General features: G+C 47.2%; 2 protein-coding genes across 5 annotated transcripts in view; one reads left to right on the forward strand and one right to left on the reverse strand.

The window, feature by feature from the left end:
- LOC100625890 (schlafen family member 11) overlaps positions 1–7920 on the forward strand; it is a 21441-nt gene extending 13521 nt beyond the window's left edge. For 2 of the 3 annotated variants that reach the window (XM_021067411.2, XM_084985132.1), the window contains exons 3-5: positions 500–628; positions 2345–3068; positions 3560–7920. In XM_021067411.2, the coding sequence (XP_020923070.1) occupies positions 500–628; positions 2345–3068; positions 3560–4346 (1640 nt within the window). In that variant the 3' untranslated portion in view covers positions 4347–7920. The remainder of the gene's footprint in view (positions 1–499; positions 629–2344; positions 3069–3559) is intronic. The other variant, XM_021067412.2, reaches the window with a different exon arrangement.
- Positions 7921–8543: 623 nt separating this feature from the next.
- UNC45B (unc-45 myosin chaperone B) overlaps positions 8544–17201 on the reverse strand; it is a 34437-nt gene continuing 25779 nt past the window's right edge. Inside the window, exons 16-20 of one of the 2 annotated variants that reach the window (XM_084982541.1) lie at positions 16784–16897; positions 16071–16186; positions 15268–15385; positions 13094–13249; positions 8544–9189 (exon numbers count right to left, since the gene is read on the reverse strand). In XM_084982541.1, the coding sequence (XP_084838667.1) occupies positions 8929–9189; positions 13094–13249; positions 15268–15385; positions 16071–16186; positions 16784–16897 (765 nt within the window). In that variant the 3' untranslated portion in view covers positions 8544–8928. 2 annotated transcript variants of the gene reach the window in all.

The following is a 17201-nucleotide window of genomic DNA, read 5'->3' on the forward strand; positions in this document are numbered from 1 at the left end:
TAACGAATCTGACTGGTATCCCTGAGGACTCAGGTTCGATCTCCGGCCTACCTCAGTGGGTTAAGGATCTGGCATTGCCATGAGCTGCCATGTAGGTCACAGATGTAGCTTGGATCTGGTGTGGAAGTGACTGCAGCATAGATGGGCAGCTGCAGCTCTGATTTGACCCCTAGCCTGGAAACTTCCATATGCTGCAGGCGTGGCCCAAAAAAGACCAAAAAAAAAAAAAAAATGCTATCCAGATACAGAGAGTGAAGATGTATATGGAATGGGAAACACATTCAAACTTCCAAAGAATGTCTCTTTTGTGATGGATTTTAGCAACTTTCATATGCAATAACGGGATTTGTCTATGCAGGGTGAATAGGGTATTAGCTTGCCCTTGTGTCTCAAGTCACATCACCTAAACAGTCATATAATACACCTACTCATAAAGTCTTTTTCAGTGAAGAGATGAACTAGCATGTCAGAATAACATGAATCTCCTCTCTTTGTTAAGATCTTTCACGGTTGTGCGAAGACTTTGAATCTCAGCTGAGTCTGTCTACTGGACCTCCTCTTAGCAGACCCGTGTACTCCAAGAAAGACCTGGAGCATAAGAAGGATCTCCAGCAACGCTTATTTCCAGGTAGTAACTGGTTTGCCTACTTGACACCAGCCAGTTTCTCTGTTAGGGAAAGGGGAGATAAACTGCTAGGTTTTGTTTTTTAAAATCCTGAACGTATGGTCTGTAAAACCTGTGTGTACAAGATGATAAAGCTACAAGCACATGGTGAGACATGGTTTGGAAACGAACCCTCACTGACCTCATTGGCTGAGGCAGTACCACGTATAGAATCCAGGAACACTATTGCCTATAAAGACCTTTTGGGGAGTTCCCATAGTGGCACAGTGGAAACAAATCCGACTCGGAACCATAAGGTTGTGGGTTCAATCCCTGGCCTCGCTAGTGGGTCAAGGATCCGGTGTTGCTGTGAGCTGTGGTGTAGGTCACAGGTGTAGCTCAGATCTGGCATTGCTGTGGCTGTGGTATAGGCTGGCAGCAGTAGCTCCGATTTGACCCCTAGCCTGGGAACTTTCATTAGCCGTGCCTTCGGCCCTTAAAAAAAAAAAAGACCTTTTGATCTTGTAGTTCTTAAATCAGACTGACCATCAGTATTTCTGGTTGCTTTAAAAAGTACAGGAAGTTTGGGGTGAGTAGATGCAAACTATTGCTTTTGGAGTGGATAAGCAATGAGATCCTGCTGTACAGCACAGGGAACTATATTTAATTACTTGCGATGGAACATGCTGGAAGATAATGTGAAAAAAAGGATATATGTGAAAGTATAACTGGGTCACTTTGCTGTACAGCAGAAATTGACAAAGTTGTAAATCAACTATAATAAAAAGGTTAAAAATAAATAAATAAATAAATCTTTAAAATTCAAAGTATAGGAGTTCCCTGGTGGCTCAGCATGTTAAGGATCTGGTGTCACTGCTGTAGCTTGAATCATAGATGTGGCATGAGTTTGGTCCCTGGCCTGGAGAACTTCTGCATGCTGTGGGTGTGGCCAAAAAATTTAAAAAGTACAGGTACCTGGTTCCCTATTCCAGACTTAACAAGTTAGACTATAGGAGACAACACCGTGTAATGTCCTTTTTTTTTAAGCTACTCACACGATTTTGATGCTCATCCATATTGGAAACCTTTAGTCTGGTTGAACTAGAGGCATATATGGCATGAGGAGCAAAAAAATGCCTCTCATCCCAGTGGGGGACTGAGATTCAGTTGCTTTGAGAATAGGAAGGGGAACAGGACGAACATTTCTCAAGCAGCTACAATGAGAGATGCTTTATGCTGTTTCGTTTATTCCTCACCATAAGAGATGTGCTATATTTTCAACGTGGATTTTTGTTTGTTTCACAGGTGAGGGAGCAGAGTCTTAAGGAATTTTCCAAGGTCATAAACATAATAAGCACACAGGCTTAGTGGAAGTGTGCCAGACTTCTCAAGGCTTCTTTTGTGTGTGTGTATGTGTGTGTGTGTGTGTGTACCTTTAGACATGTTGAGTCTGAGATTCTAATATTTTTTAATTTATTTTTTTATTACTCAATGAATTTATTATTACATTTGTAGTTGTACAATGATCATCCCAATCCAGTTTTATAGGATCAAGGCTTCTTCTCCTTTACTGTGATAGAACAATATTGGCAAAAGAATATATACAAAAATATGTAATGTGTCATACTTGATAAGATTAATCATCATTAAGTATAAGTATAGAAATTTTGATTAATTACAATTAATCGTAAAAGCAAATGTGATTTTTGTCCCTAAATTTGTAATTCTTTCCACATCTAGTGTCACCAGGACGTCTGAAATATACTCCTGAATCCCTCTGGAAGGAGCTGTCCTCACAGAATGAAGGTTTCGAGGAATTAATCAATAAGGAAACACTTCCATTCTCCCAGGGAATTTTAATTTTTTCTAGAAGCTGGGCTGTGGACCTGAGCTTGGAAGAGAAGCAAGGTGTCATCTGCGATGCTCTGCTGGTCACGCAGAACAGCCCCCCCATTATCTACACCATTCTCAGGGAGCAGGATGCAGGCGAGCAGTCCTACTCCATTCGCATCGCCTTTACTCTGAAACAGAAGCTGGTGAACCTGGGGGGTTACACAGGGTATCTGTGTGTCATGACCAAGGTTCTCCACCTGCGTCCTGAGAGTAACGCAGAGTCCTCGGAAGACTCAGGCTCTCAGATTGATTACCCCAGGTCCTATTACCTTGCAAACATCCAGCAAATGGAAGCTTTGCTGCAGTCCCTCGTGATCGTCTTGCTTAGCTTCAGGTCTTTCTTAAGTGACCAGCTTGGCTGTGAGGTTTTACATCTCCTCACAGCCCAGCAGTATCAGATCTTCTCAAACAACCTCCGCAATTACAGAGAGTTATTTATCCATGGCTTACCCGGCTCAGGGAAGACAGTCTTGGCCATGAAGATCATGGAGAAGATAAGCAATGAGTTTCACTGTGAGGCAGGTGAAATCCTCTACATCTGTGAGAACCAGCCTCTGAGGAACTTTATCAGGTAAGCAGCTGGGTCTTATTGTCAACAAACGTGATCCAGTCTGAATTCACCCCACGCCCCCCGTCCCCAGCCCAAATCACCTTGTTCCTTGAGAATAAGATGCTAAAATTGGAGTTCCCGTCGTGGCGCAGTGGTTAACGAATCCGACTAGGAACCATGAGGTTGCGGGTTCGGTCCCTGCCCTTGCTCAGTGGGTTAACGATCCGGCGTTGCTGTGAGCTGTGGTTGCTGTGAGCTGTGGTGTAGGTTGCAGATGCAGCTCAGATCCCACGTTGCTGTGGTGCTAGCGGCTACCAGCTCCGATTCGACCCCTAGCCTGGGAACCTCCATATGCCGCGGCAGCGGCCCAAGAAATAGCAACAACAACAACAAAAAATGATGCTAAAATCATCTGTGGCAGCGATACCATGTTCGTAGAGGTATAATAAAGTAACTTTCCTCCTTGGTGGACTTAGAGAAAACCTGAGCATGTCTTTTTAACTTCTTTACAGTAGCAAAAAGATCTGCCACGCAGTGACCCGGAAAACCTTCATGAAAACTGACTTTGAAAAGATTCAACACATCATCATTGATGAAGCTCAGAATTTCCGCACAGAAGATGGGGACTGGTATGAGAAGGCGAAAACCATCACTCACAGAGACAAGGATTGCCCAGGAATTCTCTGGATCTTTCTAGACTACTTTCAGACCAACCACATTGAGTCCAGTGGCCTCCCTCCTCTCTCAGCCCAGTATCCAAGGGAAAGGCTCACCAGAGTGGTCCGCAATGCAGATCAAATCGCCAAGTACCTAAAGACAGTGTTGCAGGAGGTCAGAAAAAATCCTCCACCTAACATCCCCCAAGGGTCCCTGCAGATGGTTCTTGAAGCTGAATGGGATCAGAGAGTTCGGGGAACCTTAAAACTTAAGGAAAACTTGACTTTCAATCAAATAGTAACCTATGTGGCCGACACGTGCAAACTTCTCTTCGAAAAGGGCTATTCTCCCAGGAATGTTGCTGTGCTCTTCAGCACCGTGAAAGATGTGGAATGTTACAAGCAGGAGCTCTTGAGAGCGATGAGGAAGAAAATACGGGTAGTGCAGTTCACCGATGCCAATGATGTGTTGGGTGATTGCATTGTGGTGGACAGCGTCCGGAGATTCTCAGGCCTGGAAAGGAACATCGTGTTTGGGATCCACCCGAAGACAGTGGACTCGGCTATCTTACACACTATTCTCGTCTGTCTGGTATCCAGAGCAAATCAACAGCTGCATATTCTGCGGCGTCGGGTTGTTTAGGAAGAATTCCAAGCCAAATCGAGATGAGGCGATTGCTTTGGAAATGTCCATAGATGATCCTCTGTTTGGTATATTGGGAGCAACTTCTCATTTCAGTTCACAGGGCAGCTAGAGATGTGGGCAGAGCTGACCCGCAGAGTTTGGAACCTCTCCTTTCAGGGTTTCATCCCCTAGTTCCTTCCAGCTGTTACTGTCCCAAATTCTGTCGCCAATTCTTCCAGCCAGAATGATAGAGCTTTTCTTTTTCTTTTTTTTTTCTTTTTTTAAATGATTTTTTTTTCCCATCATAGCTGATTTACAGTGTTCTGTCAATTTTCTACTGCACAGCAAGGCGACTCAGTCACAGATACATATACACATTCTTTTTCTCACATGATCAATGCTCCATCATAAGTGACTAGGTTTTCTTTTTGTAGCTTTTGGCTGTGCTCCAAGGCTTGTGGGATCTCAGTTCTCGGACCAGGGATTAAACTCAGGCCGTGGCAATGAAAGTGCCAAATCCTAACCACTAGACCACCAGGGAACTCCCTGATAGTGGTTTTCTAAAGGAGTTTTAACCACCCTGCACAGCACAGGGTTAAAAACCATAAGACACAATATACTCATCCTGTGACCAGTCTTTCTTCTAAGTCTGGACCTCCGAAGTGACTTTGTGCAGTTTTTGGTTTTTAAAATTTTAAAGGGTGGTCTGGTAAGAACTACCTTGGCCATACCACAAGCAGCTCTTGTTTCCTGAATTCCTGATATTTCCCTTTACTGTATTGATGCAAGACTTGGGAGAGTCCCAAGATAATTCAGTCAGCCACTGGGTGGGTCTTATTTTGGCAGAACAGGGAGCACTGGTATGATTATTTAATCTCTGAAAATTGTAATCTCCAATTTTTTTTTTTTTTTTGTCCTCAGAATAGCCCATATCAAGCTTAGATTGAATATGGCAGAAGTTCAGAAAAAACTCTCCATTTAACATCCCCCTTGGGTGCTTTCATTGGGATAGGAAGCATTAATTTTCACTTTACAGAGAAGTTATAGGCCAAAAGAAAACAAAAATAAAGCCATTTTCTCTGGCTTTCAGTGAGAGATAGCATTAGAGACCAAAATGGGGTTCTGGGAGTTCCCGTTGTGGCGCAGTGGAAATGAATCCGACTAGGAACCATGAGGTTGCGGGTTCAATCCCTGGCCTCGCTCAGTGGGTTAAGGATGTGGCATTGCCAAGAGCTGTGGTGTAGGTCACAGACACAGCTCGGATCTGGCATTGCCGTGGCTGTGGCGTAGGCCGGCAGCTATAGCCCCGATTCGACCCCTAGCTTGGAAACCTCCATATGCCGCGGGTGGGGCCCTAAAATGACGAAAAGAAAGAAAAATAAATATTTCATCATTAAATCTAGTAATTCAACTTTAAGAAACTTCTCTGTATATATACTGTATTTTTTTGGTCTTTTTGTCTATATTCTTGTATTGATTGATGGCATTTTAGCTCATTTACATACCTAGGACCAAGTAAAACCTTACGTTTTCACCTCAACCTTTATTTCCAAAGATCTAGATTCTTTTTTCACATACATGATTTCCTCCCCCCCCCCCCAGGACTCCATTCCTACTACAGAAAAGAAGGAGGCAGCTCTACCCAAAGGAACAGGGACTATCAATCAGATAAAAGGAAGGGAAGTGATGGATACTGAGTATTCATACACTACAAAACAGGTGCTTCAGATCCATTATTTTATGTAATCCTCACACTGTAAAAGAAAATGTTTATTCACTTTCTAAAAATTGTATTTAAGCGTGAAACATAACATAGAGAAAAGTGCATGGATTGTACTCAATGAAAGTGAACACATTTAGACCAAAAATTCAAAGCTCTGTCTTTGTTTTTTTTTTTTTTTTTTGGCACATGGAGTTCCCAGGCCAGGGATCAGAGCCACAGTTGGAACTTAAGCCGCAGCTTCTCCCTGCAAGTAAACAGTATCCCGACTTTAAATACAGGAGGTTAGTTTGACTGGCTTTGAACCTATCCAAATGGACTCATTCACTATACAGCACATGGTGTTAGGTCCAGTTCCTTTCACTGAATATTATATAAGTTGTATGTAGCGCTAGTTTATTCACTTACCTTGGTTTATCATCTTCTATATGAGAACAGGATCATTTATCCTTTTTCTATGGATACTGGGAGTATTTCCACTTGAGAGCTGAGACTGGAAATGTTCTCTTTCATTATACACAAATTTTTGGTGCATGGAAGTATGTATTTCTGTTGACACTTTACCTAGGAGTTGCTGGCTATTTTAAGTGGATACTTCCTAACGCTTTCGGGGGATACTGCCAAATGTATTTTCTTAAGCAGTCGTAGTAATTTCCATTCCCCCCTGCACTGTGTAAGAATTCCAGTTATGCCACATTCTCACCAACACTTGGTTTTGTGGGGGGTTTTTTGCTCTTTTTTGCGGGGAGGGGTTGTTTTGCTTTTTGTCTTTTTAGGGCTGCACCCATGGCATATAGAAGTTCAAGGCTAGGGACTGAATTGGAGTTGCAGCTGCTGGCCTACACCCCAGCCACAGCAATGCCAGATCCGAGACGCCTGCTTGACCTATGATGCAGCTTTTAGCAACATCGGATCCCTAACCCACCAAGCAAGGCCAGGGATTGAATCTGCATCCTCACGGATACTAGTCGGGTTCTTAGCCCACTGAGCCACAATGGGAACTCCTTTGTCGGTGTTTTTAATAGTAGCCCTTCTAAGTCTATAGTGATGTCTCGTAATACTATTTTCCACCTTCCTGATGACTAGTGAGGTTGAACCTCTTTTCACTTATTGGCTTCTTTTATGACATGCCTGTTCAAGTAGTTTGGTCCAACTTTATTCTTCTTCTAGATAGTTATCACTGTTCTGCACTATTTGCACTTTCCTATACACTTTAAAAACAACGAATCAGCCTCTGTCCCCTCAAAGTTTCAAGGTTTGATTAGCCCTTCATAGAATCTGTATGTCAATGTGGGGAGAACTTATAAATTCAATGTAATGTCAAGTCATCCATTCCATGAACATGGTAATATCTCACTTTTGTGTAGGATTTCTTTTATTTCTCTCAATATTTTATAGTTTTCTATGTGGAATCCTTTAACATCTTTCACATGATTTATTTCTAGGTATCTGATGTGGTTTATGTTATTGTAAGTAGCATCATCTTTTACATTTTAATTTGCTAATTGTTAGAGGTAATAGAAACACGATTTTTATCAAGTGACTTTGTGTCTAAATTCACTTGTTATTTCTAAGAGTTAATCTGTAGATGTATACATATACAGTCCTGTTGTATAAATAATTGGAGAGTTTTATTTCTCGATTTTTTTTTTATACCATACCGGCAGCCTGCAGAAGTTCCTGGGCCAGTGATCAAACCCACACCACAGTTGGGACCCAAGACGTAGCAGTGACAATGCTGGATCCTTAATCCACTGAGCCATCAGGAACTCCTATGCCTTGATTTTCAATCTTTGTGTTTTTCATTTCCTTTTCTTGTCTTATCATACTAACTCGAACCTCCAGTACAAAGCCAAATAGAATCGGTAATAGAATGTATTGTTGTCTCATTCTTTATCTCAGGGGATCATTAATCATTTGGGCTCTAGCTTTTATGTAGACAATCTTTATCAAACTAAGGAATTCTCCTTATTTTAGTTTACTGAAAAAAAAAATTTTTTTGCCTTTTTAGCGCCGCACCTGGGGCATATGGAAGTTCCCAGGCTAGGGGCTGAATTGGAGCTGCAGCTGCCGGCCTACGCCATATCAGGGGATGAAAGAGAGATAAAGGCATTCACACAGAAAATAATATTGATGACAGCATTTGAGCCCTGGGTCTAACAATGCCAAAACTTTCCCTGCATTGACAAAATAGGTGAAGCAATGCTTTTTTTTTTTTTTTTTTTTTTGCTTAAAGTACTTTGCATTGGCTGCACCTGCAACATGCAGGAATTCCCAGGCCAGGGATTAAACCCAAGCAGCGATCCCTGGCCTCACTCAGTAGCTTAAGGATCGGGCGTTGTTGTGAACTGTGGTGTATGTCACAGACGCAAATCGGATCTGGCATTGCTGTGGCTGTAGCTCTGATTAGACTCCTAGCCTGGGAACCTCCATATGCCGGGGGTGTGGCCCTAAAAAGAAAAAAAAGAAAAAAGAAAACCCAGCACAGTTCCGCATCCAGAGGCACCAGCACTAGCTTTATAGTCACACACCTGTTAGGTTCTATCTTACCACACGATCCATTTTCCAAAACATAAACTTTTCAGCCCATTATCCTGGCCTTTGGAATGGGTACAGAAAGAATTATCCAATTTGTCTTCCTAATCACTGATGAAAATTACTCTAGGAATTTCTGGAGCATGACAGATATAAGGAGCAAGAGAGCTAATGAAACATCCAAACTTTCCTAGGGCAAAGGGGACAATTCACAACTCGGAGAACAATCAAGTCCTTCTTTGATATGGAGACTTCATTGTTGCTGCTATGATCCCTGGCTGAACTGACAGCCCAGGAGTTCTCAGCTCAGAACTCAACACAGTATAGGAGCGGCCCTCTGGGCCTCTAAGACACTGGTTTAATGAAGCCATAGTCCATGCATTTGATGAGACATTCCCGAGCTGTCTGAACCACGGCTGCCTTCTTCTCATCGGGCTCCTGTTTGCTCACCACGGTCAGGATCTCCAGCAGCTCACTCTCCACCAGCTTCTTGGCCAGCTCAGCATCAGCCGCCAGCAAGTTGTAGGCAATGACCAGGCCCCGGTGTTGGACAGACAGCCGATCATGTAAGCAAAGCCGCTGGAGGATCTCCAACCACTGAGTCGTCTGGAAGTGGGAAGAAAGATAGGGAAGGTTGGAAGAATCAGTGAGGGGGTGGTGGGGGGGGGACACTGAGAATGGAGATTTGGGGCCAGATAAACAGAAGGCATTGGCCAGGCTCAGATTCTGAGCTCTGAAAGGACAAGCATACATCTGGTTTTCTGTGTGGGACCAAGCATATGCCTACTGAGCTCCTTGGGACCAGCTGGGTAACCCCCATCTCCTTCCCAGGGCCAAAGCAGGAGTTGGAGAACTAGAAGGAACTCCAAATAATCCAATCCCTTTCATTTTATAAGTGGAGGGACAGGTTCAGGGAGAAAAGAAGAACTTAGCTATGGTCACAGTAAATAGTAGAGAATAAACATCCACCCATCCATTTATTTATTTTTTTAATGGGCTCAGCCTGGAATTTTGTGGTGGGTTTTTTTGTTTTGTTTTGTTTAGGGCAGCACCCCTGGTGTATGGAGGTTGCCAGGCTAGAAGTCCAGTCAGAGCTGTAGCCGCCAGCCTACACCACAGCCACAGCAACTCCGGATCCTAGCTGCATCTGCAACCTATACCACAGCTCATGGCAACACCAGATCCTTAACCTACTGAGCGAGACCAGGGATCGAACCCGAGTCCTCATGGATGCTAGGATCCATGTTTGTTAACCACTGATCCACAATGGAAACGCCTTTTTTTTTAATTTTTAAAATTTTTATTAGAGTACTGTTGATTTACAGTGATGTGTCAATTTCTCCTGCACAGCATGGTGACTCAGTCATTCATACACACACACACACACACACACACACACACACACACATTCTTTTTCTCATACTACCTTCCATCATGTTCTCTCCCCGGAGAATGGATATAGTTCCCTGTGCTGTACTGTGTGTAGGACAGCTGTTTAATTTTTAAGCATCTTGAGACGCAGAGGGACAGGCCCACTGCATGTCTGAGTGGAACAAAGATGGAGGGTGCTCAGAAAGAAGGATTCTGACCCTGAGAGCATGTGCACTGCCTGTTTCTGCCATCCCAGGAGTCCTTAGAGACCTGCCCTAGACATGCACTCCACCAGCTCTGACTTCAATTTGAATTAACACTGGAATCTGGGAGTTCCCCTAGTGGCTCAGTGGAAACAAATCCAACTAGCAACCATGAGGCTGTGGGTTCTATCCCTGGCCCCGCTCGGTGGGTTAAGGATCCAGCGTTGCCATGAATTGTGGGGTAGGTCACACACGTGGCTCGGATCCCAAGCTGCTGTGGTTGTAATGTAGGCCAGCAGCTGCAACTCTAATTCAGCCTCTAGCCTGGGAACTTCCATATGCCAAAGGTGCGGCCCTAAAAAGCAGAAAAAAAAAAAAAAAGAAAAAAAAAAAAAAACCTGGAATCTGGACTGTATCTTCTCCAATCCCAGTTGTGACACATCCCAATCACATGTGCTAGACCACTCTGATCACCCCAGGAGACAGAGATGGAGCTGAGAAGAGAACTAGGAGGCTTGCCACATTCAACAGACACACATGGGCAATAGAGTAGAACAGTTATCAGCATGGGTTTTGGAGTCAGAGGGCCTTAGTGCTCAGGTCTCAGCACAGCCACTTACCAACTCCATGGCCTTCGCTAGATTATTTAACCTTTCTAAGCCTCAGGAGCCTTGTCTGTCATCTGCTATGCCTACCTCCTAACACTGTGATGAATTAGTGATCGGATGCATGGAAAGGGCTTAGCATGGGGCTGGAGCATAGCAAGGGCCCAGCAGTACAAGTGGACAGGAATGATACTTTTAGGCACTAATCCAACGATTTCCCCTTCCTCATACCTGTTACCCTTCACTAGTCAGCGCAGATAACCTTTTTACATGCACTGCTCTCAGATAGGGAGACAGACACAGAGAGGAAGAAAAGCAAATTATTGCTTCTGAACTTTTTTTTTTGCTTTTTTAGGGAAGTTCCCAGGCTAGGGGTCGAGTCAGAGCTGTAGCTGCTGGCCACAGCCACAGCAACTCAGGATTGGAGCCACGTCTGGAACCTACACCACAGCTCTCAGCAATGCTGGATCCTTTAACCCACTGAGCAAGGCCAGGGATCAAACCCACATCTTCATGGATCTAGTCAGTTCATTACCGCTAGGCCACAATGGGAACTCCCCACTTCTAAACTTCTAGGCAGACTTTTATAAGCTCTGCACTGAGACTCCTACCACAAGGAAAGGAGGGGAAGGTTCAGCTAGCTGTGGCAGGGTTCAGGGAAAGATTTAACGCTGATGGATAACTGACCACTGCCTGGAATAGGAATGCAGCCAGGATTTCTGAGCCCCTCGGGAGGACAGAAGAAGTGGCCAGGTGTGGGCTGCCATCAGGAAGGATTCCAGTCCTCTCCTAACTGGCTGTGTGGCCTTGGGCTATTCTGAGCTCAGTTTCGTCTTCCTACATAAGGGTAATAAAAATCATGCCCACCACACAGGGGTGTCGAGAGGATGGAATGATGCAATAGATGGAAACACCTGGAGCAGCGCCTGGAGCACAGTAAGAGGAGGGGTCACACAGCGCCCTGTGGAGGCCTCATGACAGGGGTGTGTGACCAGTTACTTCAGCAGAAGCTGCTTTAGGGCAGCAGCCTTTGGTCCCTGGACTGGCAGCACCTCACCTCTGATCTGCCGAATCAGAATATCTTGGGGAAATGTTTTAGCCCGCCCTCCAAGTGACTCTTAGACACCTTACAGTTTTGAAAAGCTTGCCTTACGGAAAATGCTGAAGGCCAAGGCCAAGGCCAAGGACCAAGCGGGATGAGAGAGACCCCTCCCCCAATGCCGGGGCAGCAAAAGCCCCTGTGGAACTTAGAAAATACACAGACACACACACACACACACACACACACACACACACACACACACACACACACACACACACACCCCTGCCTTAAGCCAGCTATCTAAAAGAGCCTGCCTTGGGAGTTCCCGTTGTCGCTCAGTGGTTAACGAATCTGACTAGGAACCAGGAGGTTGCGGGTTTGATCCCTGGCCTCCCTGAGTGGGTTAAAGGATCCAGCGTTGCTGAGAGCTGTGGTGTAGGTTCCAGACGTGGCGCCAATCCTGAGTTGCTGTGGCTCTGGCGTAGGCCGGTGGCTACAGCTCCGATTCGACCCCTAGCCTGGGAACTTCCATATGCCACGGGTGCAGTCCTAAAAAAGACAGAAAAATAAAATAAAATAAAAGAGCCTCCCTTGGAAGCAGACCTGCTTTAATACATCAGAATCAAGATGTTTACATTTTTCACCATCAGTGAATATGTTGGCCACGAACTAAGTCCAGCAGGAGGAAATAAGGAAAATTTCATTTTGCATCCCTGTGCTTATGACTATGTCGATATCACACCCATTACACCTACTGAGATGGCCACAGTCCCACCAAAGGGTCTGCTCATCAGGTTCACTGAAGAGACTCTCCAACCTCTTTGCCAAACCCTGGAGTGCCCCAATCACATCCATGCTTCTCTTTTTTGCTGTTTTCTTTTTACATCCGCGGCATATGGAGGTTCCCAGGCTAGGGGCTGAAACCAAGCTACAGCTGCCAGCCTACGCCACAGCCACACGTCCATGCTTCTCTTGGGGAGCTCAGGGGCTCCAGGGTAGTAGTTAGTGCTGTTATTATTATTGCTATTATTCTTAAGTGATGAGTTACAAGCACCACCAAAGGCAATGGATGATCTGAGTTAGCACCTTAGGGAGTCCAAATAATGAGGCTAAGGAGCCGAAGCATAGAGTGTCCTCTCTTTAGGTGGTAGGAATGGATACCCAGGAGCTGGGAAGGGTTACCAAAGAGGGCTGGCCTCCCCTCAGGGGATCTTACAGGTGTGGCCTGGCGGTAGGAAGATTCCTGAGAACCCTCCCAACCCTCCCCTGCCCCCAGGGTCCCTCCTCACCACTTGCGTCATCTTGAAGCACAGTTTCTTATGTGCCGCTGTCAGCATGGCCAAGGCCCCCGCGGCTGCATTCTGCACCTTGTCATCATCCTCCCCGCAGAGCAGCACCACCAGCTTCAGCCGGTCATTCCCATCAGCCAGGAACCTCTCCTGTACCTGTGGGAGGCAGGTACGTGGCTCAGAGAAAAAAGTCCCCACCTGCCCAGGCTGCAGAGGGAAACAGGCATCTGCAGCCACGGGCTCCGACCCAAGATCCCTCGGAGCTTTCCTTTTTTTTTTTTTTTTTTTGTCTTTTTGCCATTTTCTTGGACCGCTCCCTCGGCATATGGAGGTTCCCAGGCTAGGGGTCGAATCAGAGCTGTAGCCGCCGGCCTACGCCAGAGCCACAGCAACTCGGAATCCAAGCCACGTCTGCAACCTACACCACAGCTCACGGCAACGCCGGATCGTTAACCCACTGAGCAAGGCCAGGGATTGAACCCGAAACCTCATGGTTCCTAGTCGAGTTCGTTAACCACTGTGCCATGACGGGAACTCCGGAGCTTTCCTTTGAGTGCTCACCCATGACACCTCCTCCAGGAAGTCTTCTCTGATTAGCTGGATGAAGGGGCTACAAACTTCTCCAGCTAAAAGGTTAAAGGGAATAAGGGACTCTCCACCCAGCATTCGCTCTCACCTCTATTTGCCTTCATCTATCCAGCCCTGGGGGGAGGGCAGGCACAGACTCCTGAAGGATGGATGTTGCCTGAAGAGCTGTGTTTCACATCTGTTTGGGGAAGCCTGGGATGTTTCTTCCCCAACAGATGGGCCTTCAGGGTCTGCCATAAAAAGGAATGTGTAGCCCCTGGAGGCACAGAGGCTCGGCAAGGTCAGGGGACCTTCAGGTAGCTTACATGGTATTCAGGAGCTGCCATACATTCACCGGGCGAGAGATGAGACTTCTCAGGACGGGAAAGCCAGGAGAAGAGACACCCAGAGCCCAGGGTGCTGACATGGCCAAGAGCGCACCGACCCTACCCCCACCCCCACCCCCCTTTAGAGTGAAAATCTGGTTGGTTAAGTATAAGGGCATTTTGTTGGGTCGGGTGTCCTAGAAGTGGAACACCAAAGGGGTCAAAGGTCACAGCTGCCCAGGTTATAAAACCTCTACCTGCCTCTCCTTGAAGCCAGAGCAGCCGTCCTCCGAGGTAAGAGCACGGCGATGGGCAATACAGTACCATTTCCCGGGAAGCAGCTGCCCCCAAAGACCTACATCCTCCCGCCCCCCACTCTCTAAATGTGTCCTTGACCTGGTTCTTCTCGTAGAACATGAATGGAAGTGATGTATGTCACTTCCAGGCCACCCTGGCAGAGAGCTAGTGGGCTTTCTCCCTCCCCACGCCCATCTGAATGGAGACCACTCCCGAGGTGGCAGAAAAGGAGACAGTTCTCTCTATTTTGGAGGGGGGGATAGTTACTGATGATCGAAGAAGCCTGGCTCCCCACTGGATCCCCTTCATCGCTTGGAAGGGAGTCACCTGATCCCAATGTGAGTGAGAAATGAACTTCTATCCTGTTAGGACCACTGTATATAGTTTCCTTTTCTTTTTAGGGCTGCACCCTCGGCCTATGGAAGTTCCCAGGCTACGGGTCGAATGGGAGCTGCAGCCACCGGCTTACATCACAGCCACAGCAACACGGGATCCAAGCTGCATCTGTGATCTATACCACAGCTCACATCAACGCCAGATCCTTAACCCACTGAGCAGGGCCAAGGATCCAACCCACATCCTCATGGATACTAATTGGGTTCTTAACCCGCTGAGCCACAACCGGGGAACCCCATAGGCTCTCTTGACTTCTCAGAGGCCCTGGCCTTGTATCCTTTTTATGAGATTCTTCAGTAACTAACTTGGGGGACATGGCACTTCCAGCCCATCCAGCCCACGCTTTGGGGTCGAAGCCCCCTCTAAGGGATGCTATTATTTTGTACATTTTCTTTTATCGCCGTTCCCATATTCTTGGGGTCCCTACAGAGAGGGGGAGCGTCATCCAGGAAAGATTCCGGGATTCCCAGGTTCTCTGGCAAAACGCTACTTTAACACCATTGTAGCAGCCCCAGTGTAGTGCCAGGCCCTGACCTTGACCCGACCCTCTAAACCTCGGTCACTCTGGTCCCCGTCCTGAGCCCTCACCTCCTTGTTCACCACCATGTTGCACATGCACTCGGTGGCGGCCTGCCGCAGCTGGTCATGGTTCTCGAACATGTAGTTCTCGATGTCCGGCAGGGCCTTCTCCTTAAAGATCTTCTGCCTGGGGTGGGAGGGTGGAGGAAGAAGGCACTGAGTCCTCTGCGCCGAGCAGTCGGGGTCTGTGGCCACGAGGCGCCACGCCCCATCCTCAACCAGCAGGGTTTGGATGCCATGGATCCCTCCTCAGCTCCGGGAGGGCCACCCAGGGACCCAGTTCAGCACCCTGGCCATAGCAACGGGGTCTGGGATGAACACACCCCTCCCCCCATTGGAGATTCTTTCTTTCTTTTTTTTTTTTTTTTTTGTCTTTTTAGGGCCGCATGTGCAGCATACGGAGGTTCCCAGGCTAGGGGTCAAATCAGAGCTATAGCTGCCGGCCTACACCACAGCCACAGCAACGCCAGATCCAAGCTGCATCAGTGACCTACACCACAGCCCACGGCAACGCCGGATCCTTAACCCACTGAGCGAGGCCAGGGATCGAACCCACAACCTCACGGTTCCTAGTCAGATTCGTTAACCACTGTGCCATGATGGGAACTCCTGGATATCTTTTTTTACTACTTCAGAAGGTCGTGTCTTTACAATCTCCTTTGTACATTCATTCTGGTTTTTCCAAGCACTAACTCGAATGCCTCCCTCGGTCATTTCTACCCACCGATCCTTGAGCCTGTCCTCAGGGCCATTGCCACCAACACCTCACGGGACCCCTCTCTCCACCCCTGCTCCCTCCACGCCCCGCTCACCGGAGTTTGTCACTCCGCCCAGACAGGTTGGTGAGGCCTAGGAGAGCCTCGTAGTTCTGGAGCCCATCCCTCTGTGTGTCCAGGAGACGCACCAGGGGCCGCACCACCTCATACACCTGTGGGGAGGGGTCGAGGACAGGTGGAGACTGTTCCCTAGTCTCTGCCTTTTAGGTGCCCCCAGCTCTAGAAATTTCCAAAGCACCTGCCCACCCAATGTCTGACTCAATCTTTTTTTTTTTTTTTTTTTGCTTTTTAGGCCTGCACCTGCATCATTTGGAAGTTCCCAGGCTAGGGGTCGAATCAGAGCTACTGCTGCTGGCCTACACCACAGCCACAGCAACACAAAATCCAAGTTTCATCTGAGAACTACACTGCAGCTCAAGGCAATGCTGGATCCTTAACCACTGATCAGGGCCAGGGATTGAACCCGCATCCTCCTGGATACGAGTCAAGTTCATTAGCACTGAGCCACAAAGGGACCTCCCGACTCAATCTTAAGGGATGGGGTTACTTTCTTTACTTTGCTGATGAAGTAACTGAGTTTCCAAGAGGACAGTCTTGTTAGAGGCAGAGCCAGGCCTGGAACCCACACACCCCTGATTCATTGCGCTCTTTGTGACAGCACCATGCCCCCTCCCAGGCCAGGGGTAGGGTGTCAAGGGGAAAGGCTTGACTCCTCCCATAACCACCCCCTCCCCACACCCATTACCCACCCGCTCCCCGGGGAAGGCGATGTCCGGATTGGAGATGGCAGCGATCTTTGCTAGGGCGTGGGCTGCCTTCACCTTGCCCACATCTGTGCCCTCCAAAGCCAGGGGAATCAGGGCCTGCAAGGAAGGGCACAGTCACTCCTTGGTCACAGACGTGCAGAGGCCTCTCTCCCCAGCCTCCCTCTGCTGCTGCCTGTTCCATTTGAAGTTCAGGAAGACTGCAATATAGTCAACGCTGGAGCATCACAGAAAAAAAAAATTTTTAGGGCCGCACCTGCAGCATATCCAAGTTCCCAGGCTAAGGGGCAAAGCAGAGCTGCAGCTACCAGCCTACACCACAGTCATGGCCACACCAGATCCTAGCCACATCTGCGACCTGCACGACAGCTCACAGCAATGCTGGATCCTTAACCCACTAAGC

This window comes from Sus scrofa, chromosome 12, assembly GCF_054392235.1.
Source record: "Sus scrofa isolate SSC_HxYL_T2T_F1_AM1 chromosome 12, Sscrofa_HxYL_maternal_Yorkshire_Landrace_v2.0, whole genome shotgun sequence".
Classification (NCBI taxonomy): domain Eukaryota; kingdom Metazoa; phylum Chordata; class Mammalia; order Artiodactyla; family Suidae; genus Sus; species Sus scrofa.